A 27,776-nucleotide genomic window follows, 5' to 3' on the forward strand; every position below is an offset into this window, starting at 1 on the left:
GCCAAATATTGGCCAAGCGGAGAAAGCATGGGGGATTTCTCAGTTCCCACCTCTTCCCCATGTTCACTCTGATATCTTAAATTAAACATTCAAATGAACGTTGTGACTCTCATGCTTAAAGCTCTAAATCTGAGCACTTCAGACCTGGTATCAAGGCACTAGGAGCAGCGGGTTGTTTTTGGTAGGCATCCAGTATGGAAAAATGAGTCAAACTTCAGCTGGCTGACTGGCTTGGTGAGCCAGAATACCAGAGTTTGGAAGCTGGATTCTCCATTGTGCCTCTGGTAAGAAAAGCCAGCCTATGTGGTCTTGGGCAAGCTGCGCATTCCTGAAGTACCTCCAGAAGAAGGTGTTGGTAAACCTTCTGAGTCCTCTATACCTATAAAACCCTGAGAAGGGTGACCACAAGTCAGAATCTACTTGATAGCATACTATTTATTTTTATCATTATACGCACTTGAAGGTTTTAGGGTCTACTTTATTATTTTTACAATATCCCTGAGATCCATTCACCAATGCTTGTACAAAAGAAATACCTTTAGAATGTGAATCACACAAAAACAGAACTGAACTCATAGTCCTGCCCTATGCACATTTATTCCTCTTACTCCTGGCTCTCTTCATTTTAGCATGGATTCTGGATTTCACTGGGGAATGAGGTGGCCATTTTGTTGCAGCTATTCTTAAACAACAAAGAACCCAAAATGTTGGATGATATACTCCAGGTCATTCAGAGATCTACCAGCAAGTCCTCTTGATCCATCCTCTACCTTCCCTTGAAGCAAGGTATCAGTTGTCAGCCATCATATCCAGCTAAGAAAAAAAAACTTTGAAATTTGCCAAAAACAAACAGGGTAGCTTTTGTCTTGACACTCTACCGTGCAGCAAATGTTTCAGTGGTCAGTCCTCACCTGCCATCTAAAATAGTATCATCCAGAGTTAGACACAGAGCTGCCATCTCAGTGAGAATTAAGCCTAAGAAACTGAAAACAAAGAGGTATTTGATGATTCCCTCATATCCTGAGTTAAAAAGAAAAGTCACTTTATTAGCATATAGTTTTGAAACAGGAGATGTAGCTTTGTTATTCGAATGATGCATTCTGCTCTAGGGTCAGTGGTTCCCAGCCTTCTGTGACCCAGATGTTCTTGGACAGCAATTCCCAGAAACCTTCACCTCCAGCTATGCTGGCTAAAGTTTCTGGGAGTTGCAACCCAAGAACACCTGAGTTACCCAAGGTTGAGAACCACTGGTCTACGTATGTGATGGAAGCATTTATATGTGCACATCAGAATTCATAGCACTACTGTAGGATATCGTGGCGCTGCGGGTTAAACCGCAGAAGCCTCTGGGCTGCAAGGTCAGAAGACCAGCCGTCATAAGATCGAATCCATGCGACGGAGTGAGCTCCCGTCGCTTGTCCCAGCTCCTGCCAACCTAGTAGTTCAAAAGCATGTAAAAATGTGAGTAGATAAATAGGTACCACCTCGGTGGGAAGATAATGGCGTTCCATGTCTAGTCGTGCTGGCCACGTGACCATGAGAACTGTCTTCGGACAAACGCTGGCTCTATGGCTTGGAAATGGGGATGAGCACGCGCCCTAGAGTCGGACACAACTGGACTAAATGTCAAGGGGAATCTTTACCTTTACAGTAGGGTACCCAAGTGCAAATACAGTGAAAGCTTCCATCTTCTGAGGGAATGATTTCTTTTGTACATCCCCCTCATGCCTGTTCCAGTTAGAGGAGGCCCTTCATTCATGGGAGAGAAAAAGAACAGGGCTAATTCTTGGGTTGTCTGCATGGCGGCTCCTCTTTTTGGAGCTCCCTTACAGAAATTGGCTTCAAGGTCTCAAGAGCTTAATCAAGATTTTAAGATTGTGATGTGATTGTGATGCACTTTAACTTGTCGGTTCAGCCTGTGAAGATGAGTGCATGTCTTACTTTAATTATTTTAATCTATTCATTGTTTTAATGCAGTAAGATGTTTTTGGGTGCAGGGAGCAAAATGATAACAAAAATAAAACATAAATGAATGTGAGAGAGGAATGGAAGAGAGAATTCAGGGATGAGGATGTTCTGCTTTTAGAAAACAATAACAGATAGAGGAAAATTATACTCATTTCTGCCCGGTCACCCAAAAACTCTTGGCTTGAAATAATTTCAAACTTACCTTTGGTTCAAAAGTACAGTAATCCATTCATACTTAACAGCGAACTGGTCTTCTCTGTTAGTAAGCAATAACAGGGAACCCCTCACCTCCTTCTGGAGAAAGGCATTGCCCTCACAAAATGTTGCTTGCAACGTCACATTGCCTTGGGTCTGAGTCTCTGAACTATTATTATGCAGCACAGAGTAACTTACAAAATAAAACACAGGAAACTCAGCAAAACTGTTCTGTGACTTTACTAAAAATAGGTCAGGACAGAGAATCAACAAAAGTTTACAAGGCATGATAGTCAAAGAGAGACTCTAGCAACTGGAGGATCACATACATTCATATGGTTGCAATACTATCTACCCCTGCTTGGAAGTAAAATCTTGTTTATCTTGGTAGGATGCACTTCTGAGCAAATTATGCATAAGCTTCTGCTGTGCATGTTTAATCTGAAACTCAGTAGAACTTTAAGGCCAACCTCCTTCTCTGGAGGTAAGTCCTATGGGATTCAGTATGGCATGTTTGTGAAAAAAAACATGTATAATTAAGGTTGCACTATGAAGCTGCACCTCTGCACAAACTTAGTTCCAAGTAAACAGAGTAAAAACAGAAAAGAAACACCAGAAAATATTATTGCTTTTTCAAAAGTACAGCAGTTAAAAAGCATCAGCAAGCGATTATTAACTCAAACAATTGACAGTTTGTGGCACTCTAGATTTTTCACCGCAGGCATGTACCTCTTGCTTCTCAGAGTTCGCTCAGTACAGGTGACGTGCTTCCAGCCGAAGGGCTTCTACAGCAATGGATGTCACTGGGCAAAAAAAAAAAAAAAAGTAGATTGCAGTAGATTATTATCCTCAGCTAGTTTCTGTATTTCAAAACTAGATCAGACACCGGAGCAAGTCTCCCTAAAACCACACACCATCTCTTTGATTAAGAGGGCCAGAAGCAAATGATGGTTCTAGACTTCCTATACTGTTGAAGAGATTTGGGAAGATGTATTCACCAAGGCTTTCACGGCCGGGATCTAATGGTTGTTGTGGGTTTTTTGGGCTCTTTGGCCGTGTTCTGAAGGGTTGTTCTTCCTAACGTTTCGCCAGTCTCTGTGGCCAGCATCTTCAGAGGACAGCACTCTGAAGATGCCAGCCACAGAGACTGGCGAAACGTTAGGAAGAACAACCTTCAGAACACGGCCAAAGAGCCCAAAAAACCCACAACAACCATTCGATTTGGGCAGAGTTTGGACATGGGTGACTGGGGACATTCGTTCTTCTACGTCAGTCCTTGAATGGGTAGGAATCCAACCACACTTCAAGGCTGATGGTCGCAATAGTGCAGAACCTCTACCCCACCCTGATCCTCTGGGCCAGTGCTTCTCAACCTTGGCTAACCCAGACTTTCTTGGACTGCAGTTCCCAGAAGCCTTCAGCACCAGCTGTGCTGGCCAAAGTTTCTGGGAGCTGCAGTCCAAGAACACCTAGGTTACCCAAGGGTGGGAACCACTGCTCTGGAAGCAGAGATTTACTGGATTCAATGGAAGATGTCATTTTTCTAAATTTCAGAATACTGTAAAAAATAACTTTGTAAGTACAGTAATTTTATCAGCCACACCCACCAAAAAACCCTATAAACAGGAACTATTAGATCTAGGATTTTCAACCTGTTTCAAAAGAGGGTCTGCTCAGCCTGGTAAAACATCTTAATACCTAGAAATCAGCTGGCAAATCTTTTTTTGTTATGATGGCACATAACAAAAATGTTATGCGCCATCAAGTAATTTCTGATTCATGACAACCCTAGTCAGGTTTTTGAGCTATGTGTGATGTTCAAGGAGTGGTTTAGTATCAACAATCCTTCCCCTGGAACATTTTCTTAGCTAGGTGGGGATTTGAACCCAAGCCTCCCAGCACTATTCACATCAGCTCACTGGCTCTCCAGCAAGAGTCCCATCATTCTGCTTCTGTTTTTTGTATCCAGACCTTTTATCTGCAGGTATCTGTCAATACGTGCAGATTCAGTGATGTGGGAGCAGCAGCTCATTAAAAAAGCTGGCAAGTCTAGGCCGGGCAGAATGTTCATTTCGTCTCCCAAGCCTGGTCTGCACATTCAAAAGCCAGCAATCAAATGCTGAGAAGCCAAGATATGTTCCTTTGTGAATTGGTTTTGAATCTACTTTGTGAAGTTCATCAGTTTGATTTGAGAGAAAAATGGCAATAACTCAACTAAGAATCAGAATCAATGAAATGGAAAAGACTGGAAAAGGTTTTAGTGGGTACTTTTTCTGCCTACTGGTATGCTTCTCTCTCTCTCTCATTCTCTCTTCTCTCCTCCCCCCGAAAGGAAGTGTACAATGGGGAAGAAAGCAGAATGGTGTACAGTGGTGCCTTGCTAGACAGTTACCCCACATGACAGTTTTTCGCTAGACATTGACTTTTTATGATCGCTATAGCGATTCGCAAAACAGTGATTCCTATGGGGGAATTTTGCTGGACAATGCTTCGCAAACCGATTTTTGCTAGACAACAATTTTGACAGCTTCCTCCGTGCTCGCAAAACAGGTGTTTTCGGGACCTAAGCTTCGCAAGACAGTGATTTACACAGCTGATAGGCGGTTTGCAAAGCAGCTTTCCTATGGCCGATCTTCGCTAGACAACGATGACTCTTCCCCTTTGGAACGCATTAAACAGGTTTCAATGCATTCCAATGGGGAAATGCTTTTCGCTAGACAATGATTTTGCTAAACAGCGATTTCAGTGGAACGGATTATCATCGTCTAGCAAGGCACCACTGTAATCAGCACAGTAGGAGAATCAGGGTGCTCAGCTATTTGTGTCAATACAAAGCAATGGAGATGGCACTGAATGAGTGGCAGTCCTTTTGCCTGTCAACATGGAAAAATAGAATATTGTTTGTATAGCCTGAGATGAAACCTGGTATCTCAAGCTGGTTCTACCAGGCTGTAACCTCCATTTGGGGACTTTACTTTAAACGCTGAGTTTCTGAAGCCTCAATCTCTGGCCAGAATGATTTCTGGATTTTCTGATCCTCCCCCATGGCCTTCAGCTCAGCAATGCTCAACCCAAGGGACAGCCTTGCAAGACTGACAACCTTCTTTGTTTTTGAAAATTTTGTGGTCTAATAAATCTATTGCCCATTCTTTAAAAAAATTGTACAAAGGCCAATTGCGTTTTAGTTTGGTTTGTTTAACAAAATCTAAACAAGGTTAGTTGTCCCTCAGGTGTTAAGAGATCCTGAAAAAACACTCTTGATTTGTAAATGTGAAACACACCAATGGAATATGACCACTCTAGGCGGCTTACAAAATCATAACACAATAGTACAATAATAATAATAATAATATTTTTAAAAAGTTTTTACACCGAATGGTAAAAGCTTCAAGATGTGGAAAAAATGAAAAATAAACCACAAAGAAAGGAGAAGAGAGGAAACAAATATTAACTGGAGGGGTAGGCCTGCCTGAACATCCAAGTTTTTTAGTTGGCTTTTAAAAATACCTAGCAAGGGGACAGTGTGAATCTCTGGAGGGAGGTTGTTCCAGAGGCAAGGAGCCACTGCCGAGAAAGCCCGATTTCTTGTTTTTTCCTTCCGGGCCTCCCTCGGCGTCAGGCTCCTCAGCCTCACCTCCTGGCTCGCGTGAGTGACACGGGTAGAGCTTGGTGGGAGTAGATGTTCCGCCAAGTATCGAGGTCCTAAACCGTTTAGGGCTTTATACGTAAGCATCAGGACTTTGAAGTCAATGCAGAACCGAATGGGGAACCAATGCAGTGTGGCCAGAGTATGAGAAATATGTTGGTGTTTTCTCACTCCACTAAGGAGTCTGGCCACCGCATTCTGCACCACTTGGAGTTTCCGCATCAACCTCAAAGGCAGCCCCACGTAGAACACATTGCAGTGGTCTAATCTTGAGATTACAAGTGCATGTACCAAGGTAGTGAGCGCCCCCACATTGAGATAGGGTTGCAGCCGGGCTATCCTCCACAGATGGAAAAAGGCAGAACGGACCACCAACGCCACCTGAGTCTCCATGGTAAGTGCCAGGTCCAGATGGATCCCCAAGCTGCGGACCCCACTCTTTGCGGCCAGGGTCACCCCCCAAACAAGAGGGAGTCACCCAACCCGCCAATGGTGGGGGCACCCACCCTCAGCACCTCCGTCTTATCCAGGTTCAGCCTCAGCCCATTTTCCTGCATCCATTGCTTTATGGCCCCCAGGCAGCACTGGAGGGACAGAACGGCATCTCCTGCAGTTGGTGAAAAGGAGATGTAGAGCTGGGTGTCATCATACTGATGACACGATGCCCCACACCCCCTGATGACCCCACCCAGCGGCCTCATATAGATGTTAAACAGCATTGGGGAGATAATCGACCCCGTGGAACCCCACAATTGAGACTCCACGGGGCTGAGACACTCTCCCCAAGCTGTACTCTCTGGGGTCGGTCCTCCAAGAAGGAACGGAGCCGGGCAAGCACCAGGCCACCGATTCCCAACTCAGAGAACCTCCCCAGGAGGATACCATGGTCAATGGTATTGAAGGCCGCTGAGATGTCGAGGAGGACCAACAGAGATATTTTACCCCTGTCAACCTCCCTCAGCAGGTCATCATACAGGGCGACCAAGACAGGATTTCCAGAAACCAAGGCTAGATGTGTGGTCCAGTTTTCAAATGTAGAGTGCAAAATCAAGTCTAGAGTGTTCGTTTTAAACTCTATCTCTGGCAAAGCTGATTGGATTGTTCCAAACTCACTGGCAGCCTTCTATCTGGTGAGGTATAAATTCTGAGGGCCAATGCAGTGTGGATAGAGTACTGTATTAAGATTTAGGAGATCCAGGTTCAAATCCCTGCTTGGCCATGGAAAGTTGTAGGGGTGGCAGTTGTAAACCAGTTCTCGAACCTATCAGATCCCTCAAAAACCTCACTGTAAGTCAGAACCGACGTACATTACAAAACATGCATGTCAAGATATAAATCAGGGTTACAGAATGTGAACAGCAGTTGACCAGCCTTGTGATAAAGATAGGACAGGAATTCTCATTATCGGCAAAACACCACGTGTAGCATTTTCTTAGGATATAAAGAACCAACATAGCATATTACCTTTTTCCGTAACTTCCAGCCCATCACAAATGCCCCATACAAGAAACTCTTGAAAATGAGAAGAATATACACCAGTTTCCCAAGATTGGCTGTCCTGAGATATGTTTCTAAAAATCAAGAAACGAAAAAAAATTGATCGCAACCAACTAATCCATGCCTCCCCCAACAAAGCATTTTCTCCCAGAAATATTGGGTTTTGTCAGCCAGAAAGCACAGCGTACAGAAACGTATTTGAAACTCAGTAGCCTTTTTTAAAAAACAAGAAACGCTTTGGAGAGTGGAGAATCTGTAACTGGATACCAGTTATTTCCCAATGGCTATTTTATTAGTCGAAATTAGCACATTTTCTTACAAAAGCCTAGTTTCTGTTTGCCCATGCAACCTGCATTTGAAGTGTCCTGCAGCGGAGAGACTACTGGGTGTATGTGCCATCTGGCTTGTGAACACCGAATTTGGTGGCATGATCATTTCTTCCTCTAAAGGTCAGCTTTACTCCCATCAGATTTTTTAAAAGAAAATTTCTAGTTAAAATAAAACAATAATTGTTGGTGCAATCCCATTCATAGCAGCACCACCCAAGATCCCTGCTACTCAGAAACCACAAGTTATCTTTGTCTCTCTGTCTCTCTCTCTAAGTGATGCGAAGGAGTTCTAACTCATCTTCTACAGACATGATCTAGTTCTATTCCAGCTGCCGTCAAGGCCAGAATGACTGGTCCTCATTTGAAGTCAGATCCTGTGAATCTGCATTATACAGTCAGTATTACTGTGCTTCAGGCCTCTAGTTTTGAAAGTGGAAGCCTAAGGTTGCGTTGCCTCCTACGGCCTGAAGCCTCTGATAAGAGATAGCAAAATGGCCGCTCCTACCTTGTTCTGGAAACCTAGAGTGATTATAATGTTATCCTGCTGAGTCCTAGCCATATAGAATTCATTTGTACACATTGACCTCTGTTCTGGGGAGGGGGAAAGTCCTGTGGAATCTTTTAATTTCAAAAAAATATATAAATTTAGCAAGAGCCAAGTGATTTTGGCTTACCTCTTGTTTGGTCGATGCCACCATCACAGTCTGAAAGCAGGAGGAAAAGAGTACACGTGAGCTATTAATAAGGGTTACAGAACCAAAGTTGACACGAGGGTGTTGGCAAGATCACAGTGTTTCTAAACTGCTTCTGAAGTTAAAACATAAGGCTTCTAAAGCAAGGCTCGAAATCCCCAAGAGTAAAAATAATTAGTTTTAGCATCAGAAGCTATGGGCAAAAAGAATGAAACAGTATTTCACTGATATGTTATATAAACCAAATGCCACTGGAAAGAAAAGAATTTGACGTTTGTTTTGGAACATTTAACACTGCATTTCATTGGTGTATTAAAAATTATTGCAGGTGACACAATGTACTGTACTTCAGAATCTGTAGAGGAGAAGAGTTATTTATCAACAGGATTAAAAAGAATGCAACTGAAGAACCCCTACAGACATTGTCAGAGTTATAGGCTGAATGTAATAGGAAATAGTATCAGCAGGAAAAAAGTACAAGAATGAAACAATGATTTGAAGTAAAGTGTGTTGAGAAATTGAATATATCCATGTATTTAAAAAACAAAACACTCATAGTTTTAGATCTTGTCCAACAAGCAATAACCAAGGCTGCATATGTACCATGGAGAAAACACAGGGCACTCACAGAGTGCAAAAAAATAAAAATAAAATAAAAATAAATCCACAGTTATGTGACATACTGTGTTTCCTTGAAAATACGACAGGGTCTTATATTAATTTTTGCTCCAAAAATGCATTAGGGCTTATTTTCAGGGGATGTTTTATTTTTTGTCATGTACAACCATCTACATTTATTCAGATACAGTCGTGTCATCTTCTGGTTGCTGCCCAATGGTGGAGGGCGGGGTTTCACTTAACTAGGGCTTATTTTTTGGGGTAGGGCTTATATTAGGAGCATCCTGAAAAATCCTACTAGGGCTTATTTTCAGGTTAGGTCTTATTTTTGGAGAAACAGGGTAGTACTAGATTTCAAGATTTTAGGAATCTGAACTTTCTATCCCTTTCTATCCCTGTGGGTTGCATGCCACTTGCGGAGGCTCCTCAAGAGACCCAAAGCCTTCTATCCTCTCTTTATCTGAAGAAGAACCAAAGATGGTAGTGGGATAGTGGAAAACATTGAGCTGCAGCTAGAGGAGGAAGAGTTAACACTGTGACTCCGCATAGACAGGTATAATACCGTCAACCCCTGCACTGTCATTTCAAGCCTAATTACTGGGGGGGGGTGTTCTTTGTGAGTGTTACACCTCAGCATTAATGGGTGTGTTAGCCCAGAAACAGACATTAGAGATAGCCTTTAATTAGAGCTGGAGGTACGCTAATATTGCTGTTGTGGTTAGGTGACTGAGGCAGTCCTTTCATGTTTGTGAAACAAAACACCAAAGGAATCCCATGCTGAACTCCTGCAGACCAATCACCAGAGAGAGCAAGATAGTTTGAATAATTCTGGTCAGGAGAAACGATTGTCCTGTGATAGTCAGATGTTCATGTTAGTTAAGGATTTGTCAGTCAAAGACTTTCTCTGACATCTATATCTGGCCTGAGGGGGGAAAAATGAATAAAGACTGATCAGGGTCTAGAAGGGCAAGGGCAAGAAATGCATCATTTTTATGCATAACTTGAGTAAATTGTGGAGAAAATTATAAAACTTACTAATTGGCACTATTTGTGCAATTTATATGTGTTGCAGAATTTGGCTTCTTGGTGCAGAAGGAGGGCAACCTGGGTGCAAAACAGTGCCTTTTATAAAATTAGTTATGAGTTATAAAGTTGGAACCAACTTTTATCTACCCTAAATAGGGCTTTCAAGTTAAGTGAGATATTTAAGGAGTAGTTTTACCATTTCCACACCCCCAGTTCCATGACTGAGTGGGTATTCCAACCCTGGTCTCCTGAATCACTCTGTCCAGTACATCAGTGGTCCCCAACCTTGGGCCTCCAGATGTTCTTGGACTTCAACTCCCAGAAATCCTGGCCAGCAGAGGTGGTAGTGAAGGCTCCTGGGAGTTGTAGTCCAAGAACATCTGGAGGCCCAAGGTTGGGGACCACTGCAGTACATCACACAGGGTACCACTGTGTAATTTGGCTACACTAATTACATTAATATGATGAAATTACATCAAAATAAATTATACATTTTCCTTGAATAAAAACATTATCACAGAGCGTTTTCAAGTCCGCCCTGCCTATAATTTCTAGCTTTTCACTTACCTATGCCATGTATACTCTCCTCATAGGATGATGCTTTAGTCTCATCGTAGAACTTAACTTTGCAGTCAAACTTGTTATACGAATTCTGCCACTCTTGGCTGGTGACTCTTAAACGACTGATCAGCGAATATTTGCCTGGGGATTCCAATTTGGGTGTCTCTGTGTTTACACCCCCTTTTCTTTCTTTGCCATTCACAGACCAGGTAAGAATGATATGATCTGGGTAGAAATCAGTGACCAAACACACAATTGTAGCTTTATTCTTTTCTTTGAGCTCCTGTGTAGACGGTGAAAATATGGTCACCTTTGGAGGGCTGGAATGTTCACCCTCTCCTGGAAGAGAAAGTAACATAGAGCACACAGAGATGATAATGCACTTCAAGTTTAGTTTGCTTTGCACATATCAGTTTGCTGAGGCAAAGGCAGCTCATGGAACACAGCAGGGGAGCACCTCACCCCAAAATTTCAGGGGTGGAGGACCTGCCCCTGTCAGGACCCATCTATGCACACAGTGTCTACTGACCTACAGTAGTCTACAGTACATTGTGGATACAAAGGCCCAATAACAAATATGATTAGTACCTCTGTACAGTTCAGCTGCATCTGGAAGGTTGCAAGTTGTCCACTCCAGTGTCAAGGTACGCAGTCACATACATACTATCTTTCAACACATTCAACAGTTCTTGAAGTATAACAGAGATGACAGAAACTAACAACAGGGCACAAGTAGAAGTCAGTCTCAACACAAATTCTTCTCCAGGTTCATATAAGGAATAGCTTCTTATTCCCTGGGTGGAAATTATTGTTGTCAGCTTTTCAACTAGTTTTTTGAAAAGTATAGAAGTTGGGGGGAATTTTTTTTTTTAATGAAAACTGGAGTCCTTCAGCCAGCCTACGGGTGTAGCATTTCCAACTCTGGAAAAATGATGCGTATTACACATAGGATATATGCTGAATAAATTTTATGTGAGGTTTTCTGTGGGTTCATTATTTCTTCTTGAAGGAAAAAATTTAGACAGTGTATGTATCGGTGATATAAAAGCATGCATGGTAGCAAAGTTGTACATGAAATTGGGCTTTGGAATGATTGTTACAAAAAATATCAAGTTATGAGATGTTTTTTCTAGGAAGTATTCTCCACAAAAATGGAGCCTGCAGACATACTGGCTTCAACCCATTTGCTAGTCCCAGCTAACAGATCCCCCGCCTCAACAGCCAAGTGGTGACAAATAAACATTTAAGTAAATCCCATTTATCCCACATATCTGCTCAAAATGGGATTGGCTATTGGGTTTAGGCCCTCACAGAATTAACGCAGATGGATTTGTGCTCATTAACAATTTAAGCTAGACTCTAGTAGAAAGAAATGCTCTCCTGTGGATGTTAGCAGCTGTGTTCGTGTGGAAAAGATCTTGAGTTGTAATGGACTTCTACTGATGGTCCCTTGTTGATAGTATATACTGCATAAATTTGCTTTAAAGAACGGTGTGAATTTTTAATTCTTTTAAAAAAATGTTTGTGACTCCATACGTGGACCATCACAGATCTTTCTTTTCTCCCAGGGAGCACAACTCTTTCCAATGGAACAAATTCCACTTTTGCTGCCAGCTATCAGCCTTTGAGGAATCAAGTAAAGAGTCTGATAGGCCAAGTAAAGTACAGACATATGTGAATCAGCCCCAAAATGAGAGTTATTATCTTTTTGGAGTAGAATAACCAGAATACCTCAGTCAGCATAAAAATGGACAAATTGCACCTGCCATTTAATTCCATAGGTATTATGGATTGAAGCTGATGTATCTCCAGACCTCCCTATTCAACAAAACATTGCTTGAAGAGATGCATTGATATGGGTTGTCATGTTCCAAGGCAAAAATCTTGGTGACTGTGATAAGTGACAGCAGGTTATAAAATGGCCAATAAGATGGTTTTTGTTGTTGTTGTTGTTGCAGAAAAGAACCCTGATTTGACAGGTCTTGAAGATTAATCAAAGTAAATTTTTAGGCATAGGATCACAATTTTAGGTTTTATGTAGCTTACCATGTTTCAGTCAGTTATAGTGCCATTTTGATTATGTTATCATGGGGATGAAGCGCGTGGTGGTTTGTGGAGTTTTGCTTGCTGCACACTGCCCAGCGTAGTGTGAATTCACCAATCAGGTGGTATATAAATTAAACAGAATAAATAATATAAATGATGGAACTGGAAGCACAATTTGCAACAGATTTTAGTGCGTATTTGTGATTCTCAGTGGGCTTGCAGAATGAATAAGTCCACATTTTAAATGCTGAGTTATAAAGAGGGTATGATGGATTTGTTTTTTAAAAGTCAATTAATTTAAGATCAATTACGGTCCCCAGTCTATGGTTAATGATCAGACCAGTCAGATCTTATAAAAGCTGTCATCCAAGGACATATGGAGCCATTGTTTTAGAACCTACTGCTAATTTTACACATTCCTCCAAAATCATAGGCACATTTTTCCCTAGTCCAGGTGCCTGAGCTCATTTTAACTGGTGGTGCTGGGGCCCTTCTGTATGCAGAGGATGTGGTCTGTCTACTGCTCAGCTATGGCTGCCCCTCTTCATTGCTTCTGGGAACAGCAAAAAGCAGCTGTGCTGTTAAAAAAACAAAGAGAAGAGGGTCTAACTTGGTTCATCATGCATGGGAATACTCCAAGCACAAAAATAGCTGTGAAAGAAATATACACAGCTCCTTTCCATGCATACTTACTCAGAATTTCCATTTATGTCAATGGAACACTCTCTTAAGTGGATGTAAATAGAATACAATAGAATTGCTGCATAGATAGCTGTAATTGACTACCAGTCGTTACTGCTGTGTTTCCAATTCTATATGTAATAACTGAACTCATTTAAAGTAAGCAGACCCTAGCATTATGTTATGGCTATAAATACCCTTATTGTGTCCTATGTCCTATTATTCTTGCCCGCTGTGATGCCAAAAATAGACAGACTATATATCCATTGCCGGGTTAGAAGATGACAATTCACAGTTCCAGCTGACAACTCTTGGCACCTGTCTCCTTTGTAAATTTCTTATTTTGTTTTGAGTGTTTGAACATGTTCACCTGGAACAATTTTTGATGGTGTCCCTTTTAAAATGGCATTAAATATTAATTGGGTGATATTAAAAAGCTAATATTGAAAGACATATCTGGACGTTGAGTCATGGCAACTGGACTACTTTCTTGTTAGGTTGAAAAGTTTCACTACTCATCCAAGTAGTTTCTTCAGTCTGAGGAGAGTTAGTAGGAGACCCTGATATATCCTCCATGTTGGTTTCACTCCCCCCTGGTCTGAATAGGCTCCTTAGATGGACAAAGGACTGAGGGTGAGTGAAAATCTCACCTCTGCAGGCCTTAATGATCCATTGTCATGGGTCATTAACAGTTGTTAACAGTGGTCTTTCTGGTGTGTGATCCTGATCTTTCTGGAGATGGATGAAAGGGCACCACTTACTTCACCTACAGAGGTGACTTTTACAGACAGAAACATGGCTCATTATTGCCAACTTATACATGGATGAAGTAGAAAAGAAGGCACTAAACACCTTCCAGGGAATGACTCCGACCCATTGGTACAGGTTTGTGGACGACACCTGGGTGAAGATCAAGATTCAGGAAGTCCATGTCTTCACAGACCACATAAGTGTAGTGCATTCAAACATCAAGTTCATCAGGTCAAATACCAAAGACAACTGGCTGGCTTTCCTGGACTGTGCAGTCATCATAGGATCCAATGGCAGCTTAGGAATAGAAATCTACAGAAAAGCTACACACACTGATCAATACATGCAGTTTGACTCTCATCACCCATTGCAACACAAACGAGGGGTCATCAGGATGTTCAACCACAGAGCAAGAAACATCTTCACCTCCACAGAAGCCAAAAAGAAGGAAGATGGAATTTGAAGAACAGCCCTTAAGGCCTGTGGATCTCCAAAATGGGCCTTTAACAAGGCAGTGTCCCAACCCAGCAGGACAATGGAACAGCCCAAGACCCAGAGCTGATGGAAGAACCTGGTCATTCCTTCTGTAACGGGTGTGTCTGAAAAGCTCAAAAAGATTTTTGGTAAACACCACATACCCATGCACTTCAAACCCACAAGCACACTAAGGCAGAGACTCATCCACCCAAAAGACCGGACAGCAAAACACAACAGGAACAATATAGTATATGCGGTGGTCCAATGCAAAGAGGAGTGTTGGGAGCTCTACACTGGAGAAACCAAACAGCCACTAAACAGGAGAATGGCCCAGCACAGGAGGGACAATGGCTCAGGACCACAATCGGCCATGTTCCTTCATTTGAAAGGCAAAGGATACTCATTTGATAACCAAGATGTACTCATTTTGGACCGAGAAGATAGGTGGTTTGAGAGAGGAATCAAGGAGGCCACACATGTGCATATAGGAAATCCCTCATTCAACATGGGTGGAGGCCTTAGATACAGTCTGTCCCCTATTGATCCTGCTGCCCTTTCATCTGTCCCCAGAAAGGTCAGGACCACACCCACCAGAAAGACCATTGTTAATGATTGTTAACGACCCATGACAATAGGTGGAGAAGGACTGCTGTTCTTTGTCCTTCTAATGAGCCTATTCAGTGAAGCCAGCATATCAGGGATCTCCTACCAACTCTCCTCAGACTGAAGAAGCTACTTGGATGAGTAGCAAAACAAAATGTTTCAGCCTAAGAAGAAAGAAGTCCAGTTGCCATTTCAACTTCCAGATAACCTCCCCTGGATGATTGAGAATCTTCACAGATATATTGGAAGACATAATGCTGAATGGGGCATAATTTACTGTAACTCATATTTTGTCTAACAGGAAACCATTCAAGAAATGGCTTCTTTTCCTCCCTGCTTTTCATTTTTTCAACTGTTGGGGCAGGGGAAGTATGTGTGTGAGAGAGAAAATGAGAAAGAGGAGAAATATTTGGCTTTAATCCCAATTGCACCCTTTTTCTTGCTCCCTGTATCACTAGGGCTGTAGAGAGAAAGACTTTTTTTTTATTTCTTCAAGAGAACTGGAAATGATTTAATAGAGATATCATTATTTCTATATTATGCCCATGTACTTCTTTTCTCCCGTCATTGCTTCTGGGGTCGAATAGGATTTGGACAAAAGAAAACAACACAGCAGCAAAATGGGTCCCTCAGATGTAAGAAGGGGAAGATTCGGGGTACCCCCACAACCAAAGTCCCTGTTCAAACTCCCATCAGTGCTCTGAGGGCATCATGGGATACAAAGTATCACCATATAAAGTCTAAAATTAACACCCTGACCCTCCCTGATAATAAATACTTCAAAAGATGCACGCAAAGGAGTTTCCCCCCAAAACAAAAATCCTACCTAAGACAGTGAGTCTGGTTCCAGCTCCAAATTGCAGCTCATATCCAGAGTACAGAGGTGCAAGGCAGTACGAAAATCCCATTTGTTCTAGCCCACAAACCACAGACCTGTTGCTTGACCACACAAGTCAAGCATCAGGCTGCAATTCCTATGGCAGTCAACCCAGGTTTGAGGTTTTACAAATCATAATCTATTAAATTAGAGCAAGGAGAAGCAACTGGATGGCCCAAGGCTGAACATAGACCTTTGAGGGGTAGCACCACATGCCCCTCACATGATTTGCTGCCCCAGAGAAAGGATTAAGATGTGAAGAGAGGGATGGCTATGTCAGTGGACCTTGGCTGTGATTCTTTCTAAGGGCAATGCGGGCATCGCACCTCTTCCCTCAAAAGCCTAGTTTTCAGGGAGGTAGTAAAAAAACTATCCCATTTCAATCTGCAAGTGAGCGTTCAAATTGCTGAATGGTCCTGCAATGAAACACCCAGTCTCTGCTATTCTTTTCTGTATCACATACAAATTGACAGCGTGATGCTGGACTATAGCTTTTCCTGCAAAAGGCTAGTGTTTTTTTCTGTTGTGAAGGCTTTTGTCTAAGGGCCCCAGATCTGCAAATACATTTGAGTTTCTGTTTACAGTCCTTAGGGGACACTAGGTAACAGCAGCCAAAATGCAGTGAAATTCCAGTCCTCTCTCCTTAAAATATCCCTTCATCCAAACAGAGAACCCCTCTCCTTTTTTTCTGGTTCTTTCTTCTTCCCTTCATCTGAAGATGAGCTCCGCTCATCGTAAAACACCACACTTCGTAAAAACACCGCACTTCTTAGTTTGTTCCTGGAGTCTCTTTTACCACCCCACATGTCCTGCCAAGTGTCCTGCTGCCCTCGGCTTATATGGTTCTCCATTTCTTACCAAGTACTGTAAGCCATGTTCCTTTTCCAAAATTCAACGGAGATGTGTAGAACACAGCCTGACGGCCCTGTTGGCAAACCCTGCCGATTTTAACAGCCTAGCTCCCACCCACAAAAACGTGATGGATGTGGGGGGACTCTTCAGCAGGAGCTGAACACATGTTCCAGAGCCCCATCCTATGTTATACATCACTTGTGGCTCTGACTTAGCTTGGTCTCTTGCAGTGATGGGTGACATGATGTTTTTGTTTGGGGGGGGGACTGCAACTTCCATAATCCTTCACCTTTAGCTATGCTGCCAAGAGCTGCTGGGTTGCCAGATAATCACGTCTGGAGAGTTATGCACTCCTCATCTCAGCTCTGTTGCATTCATTCATTCTGCGACCAATTGCCCAGCATTCGCTTGTAAGCACTGGGGCTAAATTGATGAGGCTGAACCTGAATGTTACATGTGAGAGCCACAGGGAATCCTTAACTCCGTGTTTTTCATTGTGCTGCTAGGAGGGCCCTTGAACCAGCAAGAACCAGCAAGTGTACAGGTTGCTTGCACCGTCTTGCCCACAAATGCCATTTTTAAAGGATACTCTCCCACCTTCTTTGGCTCTAGTACAAAGGAAGTCTTTTTCTGGCTAAGAAAAAAAATGCAAGCTTTTAAAGGAGAAAATCAGTGGCCTTGGGAAAGATAAAGCACCTTGCTTACCAGTACTCCTCTTATATAACTCCCGCCTTACTTAATGTCTAGCTTTACCCTAATCCCCAATGTTTTCTGTTTAATCCCACAGTTGCTATAATTGTACATTACTCCAGAATACCTGCAACTGCAAGATATTAAAAATTAAGCAATTTCCTGGCATTTTGACTCCATGTGTGTGGATTTCTAATCTAATCAAGTCCCATTAAGTCAATTCTAACTTATGGTGACCCTTTTCGGGGTTTTCCAGGTAGAGAACATTCAGAAGTGATCCACCAGTCCCTTCTTCTGGGGACATCCTGGGATTGTGCATTTGCCCAAAGCCGAAAAGGCTGGCTCTACCCCTAAAAGAGGCACAGTGGAGAATTGAACTCCCAACCTCTGGCTCTGGAGCCAGGGATTTAAACCACCAAGCTACGCAGCCACCGGTGTGTGAGTTTACACACATGTATGCTGAAATCATGAGAGCCAGTACGGTGTAGTGGGACAGAGTGTTGGAATGATGACTCCTTGAACATCATCTCACATACCTTGGAAACCCTGTTAAAGTTCCCATAAATTGCAAGCCACCTGACAGCATAAAGCAAGAAGTACTAGAAGGAGGTGCTACGCACTTCCACCCCCCTGCTCTGAGATTTATGTTTTAAAGTTCAGGGGTACCAACAGAAGTTTTAATGCATGTAGGTACACACAACCACCTTTCAAAAGTCATCTCTGACATCTTTCCAAATGGCCTGTTTCTGAAAATTAGGGATAGATGGCACATTTAAGTGTCAGATTTCCTTCGGATCTTCTAGAACACGTGAACATACAATGTAATGTAATGTGATGTAAGAAAAAAAAATTCAACAATCCATATTAGAAAAATCTATAAGGGACCTTATACTTGCCCTTCCCTCTGTACATACTTGTCATACTTTGCCTCATTACTAAAGAGCATCAAATTTCTTGTGAATGTTCTACCTGCTGCCAACTTGTCATGTGATGTGCAATAGACTCTCCTAAATCCTGAAACTTTTCATTCCAATAGCAAATCCTGGCTCCGCTTTTCTGTCTTTGTGTCATATAACTTTTATTTAACTTTCAGAGTCACTGTTCTGGCAATTTACTGATTAGCTTGTCCAGGACTGCATCTGTAGCAGTCACATGTTTTGTTTTCTTGTTATCGTCCCTTTAAGCTAGATGCCATGTACTATAGTGTTGGGTTTTACAGATCAAAATACTGTAGCCAAGAGGATGGATCTAAGGGGTTGGGACTCCTTGGAGCAAAGCTTGCCTCTGTTAAGAACTCACTGCATGCAGTGCTGCAAAACGGGGACAATTGGTAATACCTTGTAGAATTATTGCTGCTATAGTCTCAGTGCAATCATATACTGTATAAAAATCACCCCCAAACCTTGCAATACTCTATACAAGGGCCTAATACAGTCATAATTAATCTTGTCACAATCCCCCCAAATCTTACCTAATACTGTAAGCCGTGTTCCTTGTCCAAAGTACAGCTTCTCGGCAGAACACAGCGTGTCTGCCCTGTTAGTGAACCTACTTCAGGAAGAGCTTTGGGACGGGATTAGAAAGGTTCTGTTTCCCTTCGCGCACCCCAGTTTTATCTGTGGAAGGGCTTTCTGGGCCTCGACTTTAACCTACCAACATCTCATCACCCACCAATCTCTCAAACTCAACTACAGTTTGCAATAGGAATGCAATAAATACTATTGTCCTATCCTGCAGAAGTGTTGTTGGTTTAAGATCACTGCAACCACGTGCCCAACTTTTTTGTCTAAAGTGCTATAATTATACAAAAATATGCTAAATGAATCAGGTGGTCAGAATTCCCATTTTGCTTACCTAGTACAAAAAGCCGTGTTCCTTGTCCAAAGTACAGCCTATCTGTGGCACACAGTATGCCTCTCCAGTAGATGAACCTGATCCAGGAAAGGCTTAGGGCTGTTCTTCTCTAGAAGCTATTTTAGAGCCTTACTGTGAGCTTCAAAATCCGCTTATCCACCCAGTCTTTCTGCCACATCCCAGAGCCATAAAGGAACCACTGCTACTGCTTATTACTGGTAGTATTACCACTGTTGTGATTGTTGTGTCCAGCAACCTTGTTAGTGTGTATAGCAATGTGTGTGTAGCAGAAACATCATCCTACAGTACCATTGAATGCATAAAATGGCATAGACTGCAGCACGCTTCATCAGATGCAAGCCTTATAGTCTGAAAGCTGATGAGTTGTGCCATATGATGACTGTTCTGTTTGTTGCTCTTTCTTATCATCAATATTATAGTACAGTATTTGTTGCTTTGCAATATTCAATGACCCACAGATTACAGATTATGGGAAACTTGTTCTGTTTATTCTTCACTCTCTTCTGCAGTCTACTATACATGAGCAGTGGAAGATCCCATGTTTGCGTCATCTTAGAGCCACAAAGAAACCCCACAACATTGACTACGGCAAAAACATATACAGGCTGAATACACAGGGTTAGCATAGTAATTCACAGCTAGAGTAGACCCATTGAATGAGTGGAGATTTGAGGACTCAGCTCCTCCCTAAATTCCATTGATTCCATAGTACACTCTAGTTGTAACATAGATGAAGCAGCATGATTTCAGCCTCAGTCTTTTATAATAAACCTACAAATTCTCCGGGAGCCCCTCTTTTCCTTGGGATTTTCCTCCCTGATTTCATACTTCCAAGAACATGTAGAGAAAAGAGTTTGGATTTGTCTCAAGCCACATACAGTCAGCTCATATCCACCTTGTAATTCACCCAGCATTGCTACAGAATAGACTAGCTAGGCTGCCAGGAGCACAGTTTACTGATCTGGATCTCATCTTTCTTTTAGGGAGCTGTATTAGAGTTTTCCCACTTTTTCCTCACCACAAACTAAAGAAGGTAGGCTAAGATAAAGTACGTGGCCATCAGGGTGTTTCACAGCTTAGCAGAGAACTCAAATTCAGGTTTTTCTCTCCTGTCCCAGTCCAGCACTCTATCCACCATCTTACACTGCCTACTACGATCCTAGATTCCATGACCCATAAACAAGCAAACAGCAGCATATGAGTGACCATTGTTTTCCCGCCAGCCCGCATTGCCAACTTCTTCTGCTTACCTAGAACGAACAATCGAGTTCCTTGGCCAAAGCTCAACGGAGCGTTGTAGCACAGCCTGAAACCGTGTTACTAAAGGGACTGCCTGTCCTTCAAGACCTCCAGGGTAGGGGGAGCTCTCTTGTAGAGAACGCCAGTCGTAGGTGCTATTTCTCTTCACATTTCTGGCTGGCTGCCAGCTGTCGGAGAAAGCATGCTAAGGCTGGGCTCCGTGGACTTTGCCCCCACCCAAGAAGGCAACCATTAAATTCAGAATTCTTATCCTGTTAGAACTGGATCTCACCTTTGGTAGATCTGTTTATAATAGTTTATATCAACTTTCTTCTAAGCAGCATAGTGGACCCCACATAATTCCTTCTCTGATGTACTCACAAGAAGGAAGATCAAATTGAGAAATGATGATTGGCCCACGGTTACTCCATGGCAGCAGATGTAGCTGAGTCTGGAGTGGAACTCAAAACTTCCCTCCTTCAGGCTCCAAATGCTCCACCAGACTGGCTCCCAGTTGCCCTAGGACAGCATCCCCCAACTTGGCACTCTTTGGGTATTCTGTGCTACAGTTTCCACCCATCCCAGCCAATACAGTGGTGCCTCGCTAGACAGTTACCCCGCATGACAGTTTTTTCGCTAAACATTGACTTTTTGCGATTGCTATAGCGATTCGCAAAACAGTGGTTCCTATGGGGGAATTTCACTGGACAATGTTTGGTCCCTGCTTCGGAAACCGATTTTCGCTAGATGACGATTTTGACAGCTCCCTCCGCGCTCGCAAAACGTGTATTTTCGGGACCTAAGCTTCGCAAGACAGCGATTTAAACAGATGATTGGCGGTTCGCAAAGCGGCTTTCCTATGGCTGATCTTCGCTAGACAATGACGATTCTTCCCCATTGGAACACATTAAACAGGTTTCGATGCATTCCAATAGGGAAATGCTTTTCGCTAGACAATGATTTCGCTAAACAGCGATTTCAGTGGAACGGATTATCATCGTCTAGCAAGGCACCACTGTATGAATAATGGTAAGGAATGACTGGACATGGCCCAGAAGATCTGGAGGGCATCATAGGGTTTACGAAAACCAAGCTGGGGAAGCCTCTTCCAGAGCATTCCCAAATGTAATCTAACACATGAACCAGAAGATGCCAGGTATGATCTGTTGCAGCTCTCCTCGCTCTCAGCGCTTCTTTTCCAAAATGTTACAATCCCAAGATTTGCTACTAATTCATTACATCTGGCATTCTTTCTGCCACATAGATGAGGAAGGCTCCTGAAAGACATATGAGGTCTGAGCACATTCATCCCTTTCCTGTATTGTTTTGACCTAGTGGTCAATGAGAGGACACATGTCCAGCTGCCACTTACCAATCCCCTCTTGTTTCTCCGATTGTCCACAATCTTTAAGGATTGTATCTGTTAATCTCTCTATTTCTGTGAGACTTATTCACTAGAATGAGCAATGGCTACATCTTTGGCCTTCATTGCAGTTATAGGTGCATTAATAAAAAAAAAAACAATCATTTTATCGATAGCCACATTTTGGCCGTTAGCACTCTTGAGGCCATGCTGATTATGAGTCAATTGCAAGCCATCTTCTCTCACTAGTATCATTCTGGGACCTATTTTTTAATCATCAAACTGCTTGTTAGAATGAAGACGTTCCAGGGTGTCAGCCATTTCAAGGCTCTCTAATACACAACATGCCTAGTTTTGTTAATAGAGCAAAATGGAGAGAAAGAAGTAACTAGGTTTACTAGACAGACAGTTTCTACAAGAAATACAGTAATTTCTTACCCAAAACAGTCAGTTTGGTGCCTGATCCAAAGTATATCTTTCCAGTGTTTGCACAGCCAGCTAGGTCATGAAATAAACCCCCTCAGCCTGCCCACAAAGGAATGCATAGTTTTCTTCTCTGTCTGAGGCAGTTAGAAAGCCACTCTGTCAAAGATGTCCCTCTCCGTTCCTGCTTCATAACTCACCCAATGCTGATAACACATAAAAAGGAATATGACTTTCTGTTAGAAGGCAGAAACGATTGTTTCTCCCCAACTGTCACAAGTGTTTAGTTACAGAACACACTTTATTGGAATCATCTGTTTCCTGCCAACATCCGTATCTCTCTTGGCCTTACAGTAATTCCTTAGGAATTAAGCTGCAAGCAAACTTGAGATGAGGTGAGGTTCTTTCGCCTGAATGTTTCCTGAGCATGGAACTTGCTATTGTGTGGCCATAGGATAAGTTCAAGTGTGTACATGCATGTGCACACACATATCTGTCACTTATTCAATACATCAGCCATATTTTTCATAGCCATTTTGTAGAGAATTCTCATCCTGTCATGACACCTGGTACTTTACCATAAGATCAGAGCATACATCCAGGACCAGACTAAATGTGAAGCACCAGCTCTGTGAAATGAAGTCACTGCTGCTTCTGAAGGGCACGCCGTGCAGTTGGTGAAGTGGACTGTGGTCCACAAAGCTTATAACCACATAGCTCATGTGTTAGTTTTTAAGGTGCTACAGGACTCTTGTTATTTTTTGCTGCGGCAAACTAAAAAGGGGTGATTGTGGATCTAAGTACATTCAGGGAAGAGGAACGTAGCTCTTTCTTTACTCTTATCACTTCTGGACCAAAATAATATCTATCCAACCCTGTCTGTCCTAGTCAGGCTCCATCACCAGAAGTAAACTCTGTTGGGTGAAAAGCTAACAGAAATGAGCTATTTTCATGGGGAAGCAAGGGGAAAGGCAGGGGCACTCTGCTCCCCTCCCATTGCTATAAAATGTTGTTACAATTTTGTCTGGGTTGTTCCTTCTATGGTGTCTTTTAAGAAGTAGATTGTAATCCATGAACGCTCACACTGAACTTAAATTGTTAGTCTAAAAGTTGTATCAGCCCTTTTGCTTTTGTTTGCACTGTTTGATAAGGAAAAGCTGAGGAGCAAAACGATGTACATCATGTGCACACATGTACAGACAGAATCATGACTCACAGAGAAAAAGCACAGACATTTTCACTGTATTGTATTCTCGAAGGCTTTCGTGGCCGGGATCCAATGGTTGTTGTAGGTTTTTCAGGCTGCTTGGCTGTGTTCTGGAAGTTTTTCTTCCTAACGTTTCGTCAGTCTCTGTGGCCAGCATCTTCAAAGGACAGGAGCTAGAACTCTGTGTTCTGGTGAACAGAGACTGGTGAAACGTGAGGAAGAAAAATCTCCAGAACACAGCCAAACAGCCCAAAAACCCTACAACAACCATTTCACTGTATTCTTCGCCTGTCTACCTCAGCGGTGAAGTGGCTCATTGCTAGGCCAAACTAGAGAAGCTGCTCCCTTTTCAACAAGAAGATCACAAAATACCCCCCACCCCGACCTGCTTGAAAGACTAGTCTTTCAGGTTGCCACATCTGCACAATCACTTCATAAACAGAGCCTCATCCTTCTTTCATTTGAGGCAACTTAAATAAAAGCCCAAATGCTGTACTTTTGCCAAGACAACTATCAAAATTAAACAGTTTTAATTATGGTTGAAATAAGGTACCATGGATTTTTCTTACCAATTACTGTAAGACGCGTTCCTTTTCCAAAGTGAAGTTCAGAGTAGGAACACAGTGATAAAATCGCCACCTAAAAATGATGTTGGTTTCTTAAGATGATGCTTCTCCTGACGGCTCACTTCCCCCAGGAAACTAGATAGGTTCTATGCCAGAATCAACAAATGGCACCCTGTTGGCTAAATACCACCCTTCTTTAGAATCCCGCCTATCCCACAACTGCCAGCTGAAAAGGAGGAGTAGGGGATAAGCATGGATGATGCAAACAGGACTTGCTGATAAGCTTACTTGCCACCAGCTCAAAATGTCCCTTTTACTGACCTTGACTATGATGAAATTATGCACTATTTACACCTGGCTCACTGCTCCAGGATTTTTAATGCTTGATTCACTTTGTACATGAAGGTGCCTCTTGCTGTCAGGTGAGATCCTGAAATAACAATGCCAGTAACATCCCTATTTATTCTGTGCATTTGAGAGGTGAGTATAGTTTTTGCCTCTTGTTTATTCATGCACAACTGTAGCCTTTAGCCACAAACCCTGGCACATTCTCCTTTTAAAACATGACCAATTCCTTGCATAGACATCGTCCATTGTAATGGGTCCTATATGGCAGAATATGCCAGTAGAACGTGTCCCTTAAATAGCTACCAATAAGGAGAATAATCTTATGAAAACTTACCAAGCACTGTCAACCTGGTTCCTTGGCCAAAGTGCAATGGTGTGTTTGACACAGTGTCAAACGGGGGTACAAGAACAAATTTCCTAGAGTAGTTCTCTGGTTAAGTTGAGGTGATGTAGGAACCTACGGGTGAGTTATCCCACTCCACACAAAATAAACACACACACCAACTGCATTTTCAGAAAATGAGGGCACTTCTTATCTTCAGATTAAAAAGAGTGGAGCAAATCAGAGCTGTCCCTTCACTTCAGTACTACCTCCAGAAGATTTCTCTCAATCCTGGTCTCAGATACCTCATTACTCAAACTCCCAATCTCCCTCTTTCTAAGAAAATTGTGGCAAACAGGGAGAAGATACCTGGCAAGCCTATCAAAGGCATTCCAGAGGGGGAGCTGTAGGAAATATGAAGATTGTTCTGCAGCACTTTAAAAATGAATAGATTTACTGTGGCATCAGAGTTTGTGGATGAGGGTTTACTTCATCAAATTCATGATGATTTTCAGCTGAAAGACAGGTATTGAGAAAGAAGGCCCAAAAGATAATGACAACACGTGGCAACAAGCCCGTGACTTTTTCTATTTCATGGCCTTTGGGCCCCACCAAGACTTCTCTGAAAATGTTTCTTGTCCAAGGGATAAGCAGCAAAAAGTAGCCAATTCCTACAAAATGGGTGTTTTAAGTACTGCTATCCTAAAAGCAATCAAATAACTCTGGCATACGAGAGAGAGAAATGCCTCTCCCACTTTCCTATATTGTAAAAGCAAAATAACAGCATTAAAGAATTAAGAGTTGACCACACTTTCATCATACCTAAAGTTTACTACCTGAAATGGCTACCTCACTGTGCCTAATGAGAGGGTAGGCCCCAAGCACCACTCTTTACCAGCCTCCCTTCTTACTATAGATAGTAATTGTTATGTTACTCATCTACAATAGTAAGTCAAGTTCCTTCTCCAAAATATTGGAATATTGTTGTAACACAGTACATACAAGTACTAATTATTTTGTATCATATATATCTACAGTCTACATAACATGTCTAATGAAATGAAATCTCACCCATGAAAGCAACAGAACTCAGTCGGTTTTTAAACATTGATTTGTTCAATCTATATTTTACATCGGATTTATATCTTATAAAGCAGAGGGCATAAGCCAGTTCAAAGAGTGTAATTTTTGGTCTTTTATGAGCTGGCAGGTTATGAGACAGAGTAGGACAATCATTTTAGATATCCCCAGGAGAAAGGGGATTTGTGTAATCTCAAGGCATGGGAGAAAAAAAGCACAGGAAATAATCCTTCAGTGGTGATTAAGGAACTGGGAGCTTGTTCTGACTGAAAATGTATAAGCAACGTTGACAAATTAATTTTGGTCTTGTACCAGTTTAATTGCTTTGGCTTCCACAAACTAAAGCATCTTATTGTAGTTTGATGGGGGGTGATGATAACAATTCCTACTGACTCCACCCCACACAACAAAAGTACATTTATCAGGGGTCCCAAGGGAGGGAGAATGTGTATTAAATGTGTTTAGGTAATTGTTAAAATTTACTTACCTAGAACAGGTAAGCCGTGTTCCTTTTCCAAAATGCAGTATATTTGTTAACACATAATATCGTGGGCAGCTTATCCCATGCAGTGTTACAGAGAGCAATGTCCCCAGAATCCTCTTCCCTCAGAAAAAATTCATGGAGTGAGTAATATCCTTGTAAGAGGTCACAGAATGACAAAGAGGGGATCCATATGGCTGTTAATCATAGAAGGGCCACCTAGAGTGGGCAAATAGTCCAGATAGGCGGGGTATAAATAAATAAATAAATAAATAAATAAATAAATAAATAAATAAATAAATAAATAAATAAATAAATAAATAAATAAATAAATAAACAAACAAACAAACAAACAAACAAAAACTTGATGGAATGTGGTTAACCCCACAATGGAATGATTGCCTCCATCCACTCTTGACAAGCAACCTAATGGGAGCGGTGACCCTGGTATCATTTTTCTGGTTGTATCCCTAACCAAAATGCAAACTTACTCCATCTCATTCTGTGTTGCGAAATCCACTTAACAGAAGATCAGTCTAATTTGCTAGCAAGTCCTCTTTCTATACCAGTGCTCTTCAGCTGACCAGCCATCCATGGCATCCAAATAGATTTCACCTTGACAGCCTAATGTGGTTCTCAGAGGTGATGCGTTACCATTTCTGATTGAAGAAAAAAAAAGGGGTGGGGGGAAGAAGAGAGACAGAAAGAAGGAGAAGAATAGGCAGAATATAGAAGAGAAAAGGGAAGGAGGGAGAAAGAATGAGGGAAGCTCCAAAAATGTTTCATAAAGAAAAATAAATGAATAAAATATGCATCCGAATGTTAAAGATGACTCCTGGGTTGGCAGTAATAGAGGTTCACAGGTCTGGACAGGGTTCAAAGATCCTCTGCTGTGAAATCTTGGTTTGATCCATATAGCTAAACAAGGGTATGTTTTTGTAAAGGCAGCTGGGAGAGATGAATCATTGTGCCCCCACTGTCCCCACAATGATTTAGTCTCCTACAGAAATGGCTCCTCCTTGAGTTCCTCCAGCAGCACCGAATGAAAGTTTATCCAGACTTTCAGCCGAGTGGAGGCACAGCAGTGGTAGAACCGGTCGGAGGTATCAAAGACCCCAGCAGCGAGTGCAGCGTTTCCTGAGGGGCTCCTCCACCCAGGAAGCCGCAGTGGGGCACCTTTCCTCTCTCCCTCTGTCACTACTGGCTCAAAGGGATATATCTATAGCTCAGAAGAGGCTGTAGGGGCCTGTGCTGGGAGAGAAAAATCTACCCATAATTAGAGAGACACCTACATACTTTTCTCTTGTGGGGGGGGAGCATGTAAAGAGAAGTTACTACCAAGAAGAAGAAGAAGAAAAATGAAA

General features: G+C 42.3%; 1 gene segment (V, D, J or C); it reads right to left on the reverse strand.

Moving 5' to 3' along the window:
- Positions 1 to 2,387: 2,387 nt before the first annotated feature.
- On the reverse strand, positions 2,388 to 25,242 carry LOC110088902 (immunoglobulin lambda constant 2-like). The segment is given in 7 exon segments: positions 2,388 to 2,966; positions 7,274 to 7,380; positions 8,310 to 8,339; positions 10,539 to 10,871; positions 24,185 to 24,254; positions 24,503 to 24,525; positions 25,221 to 25,242. Coding segments are annotated over 7 exon segments (588 nt in total).
- Positions 25,243 to 27,776: the final 2,534 nt, after the last annotated feature.

Source organism: Pogona vitticeps, chromosome 2 (genome assembly GCF_051106095.1).
Source record: "Pogona vitticeps strain Pit_001003342236 chromosome 2, PviZW2.1, whole genome shotgun sequence".
NCBI classification, from domain to species: Eukaryota; Metazoa; Chordata; class Lepidosauria; order Squamata; family Agamidae; genus Pogona; species Pogona vitticeps.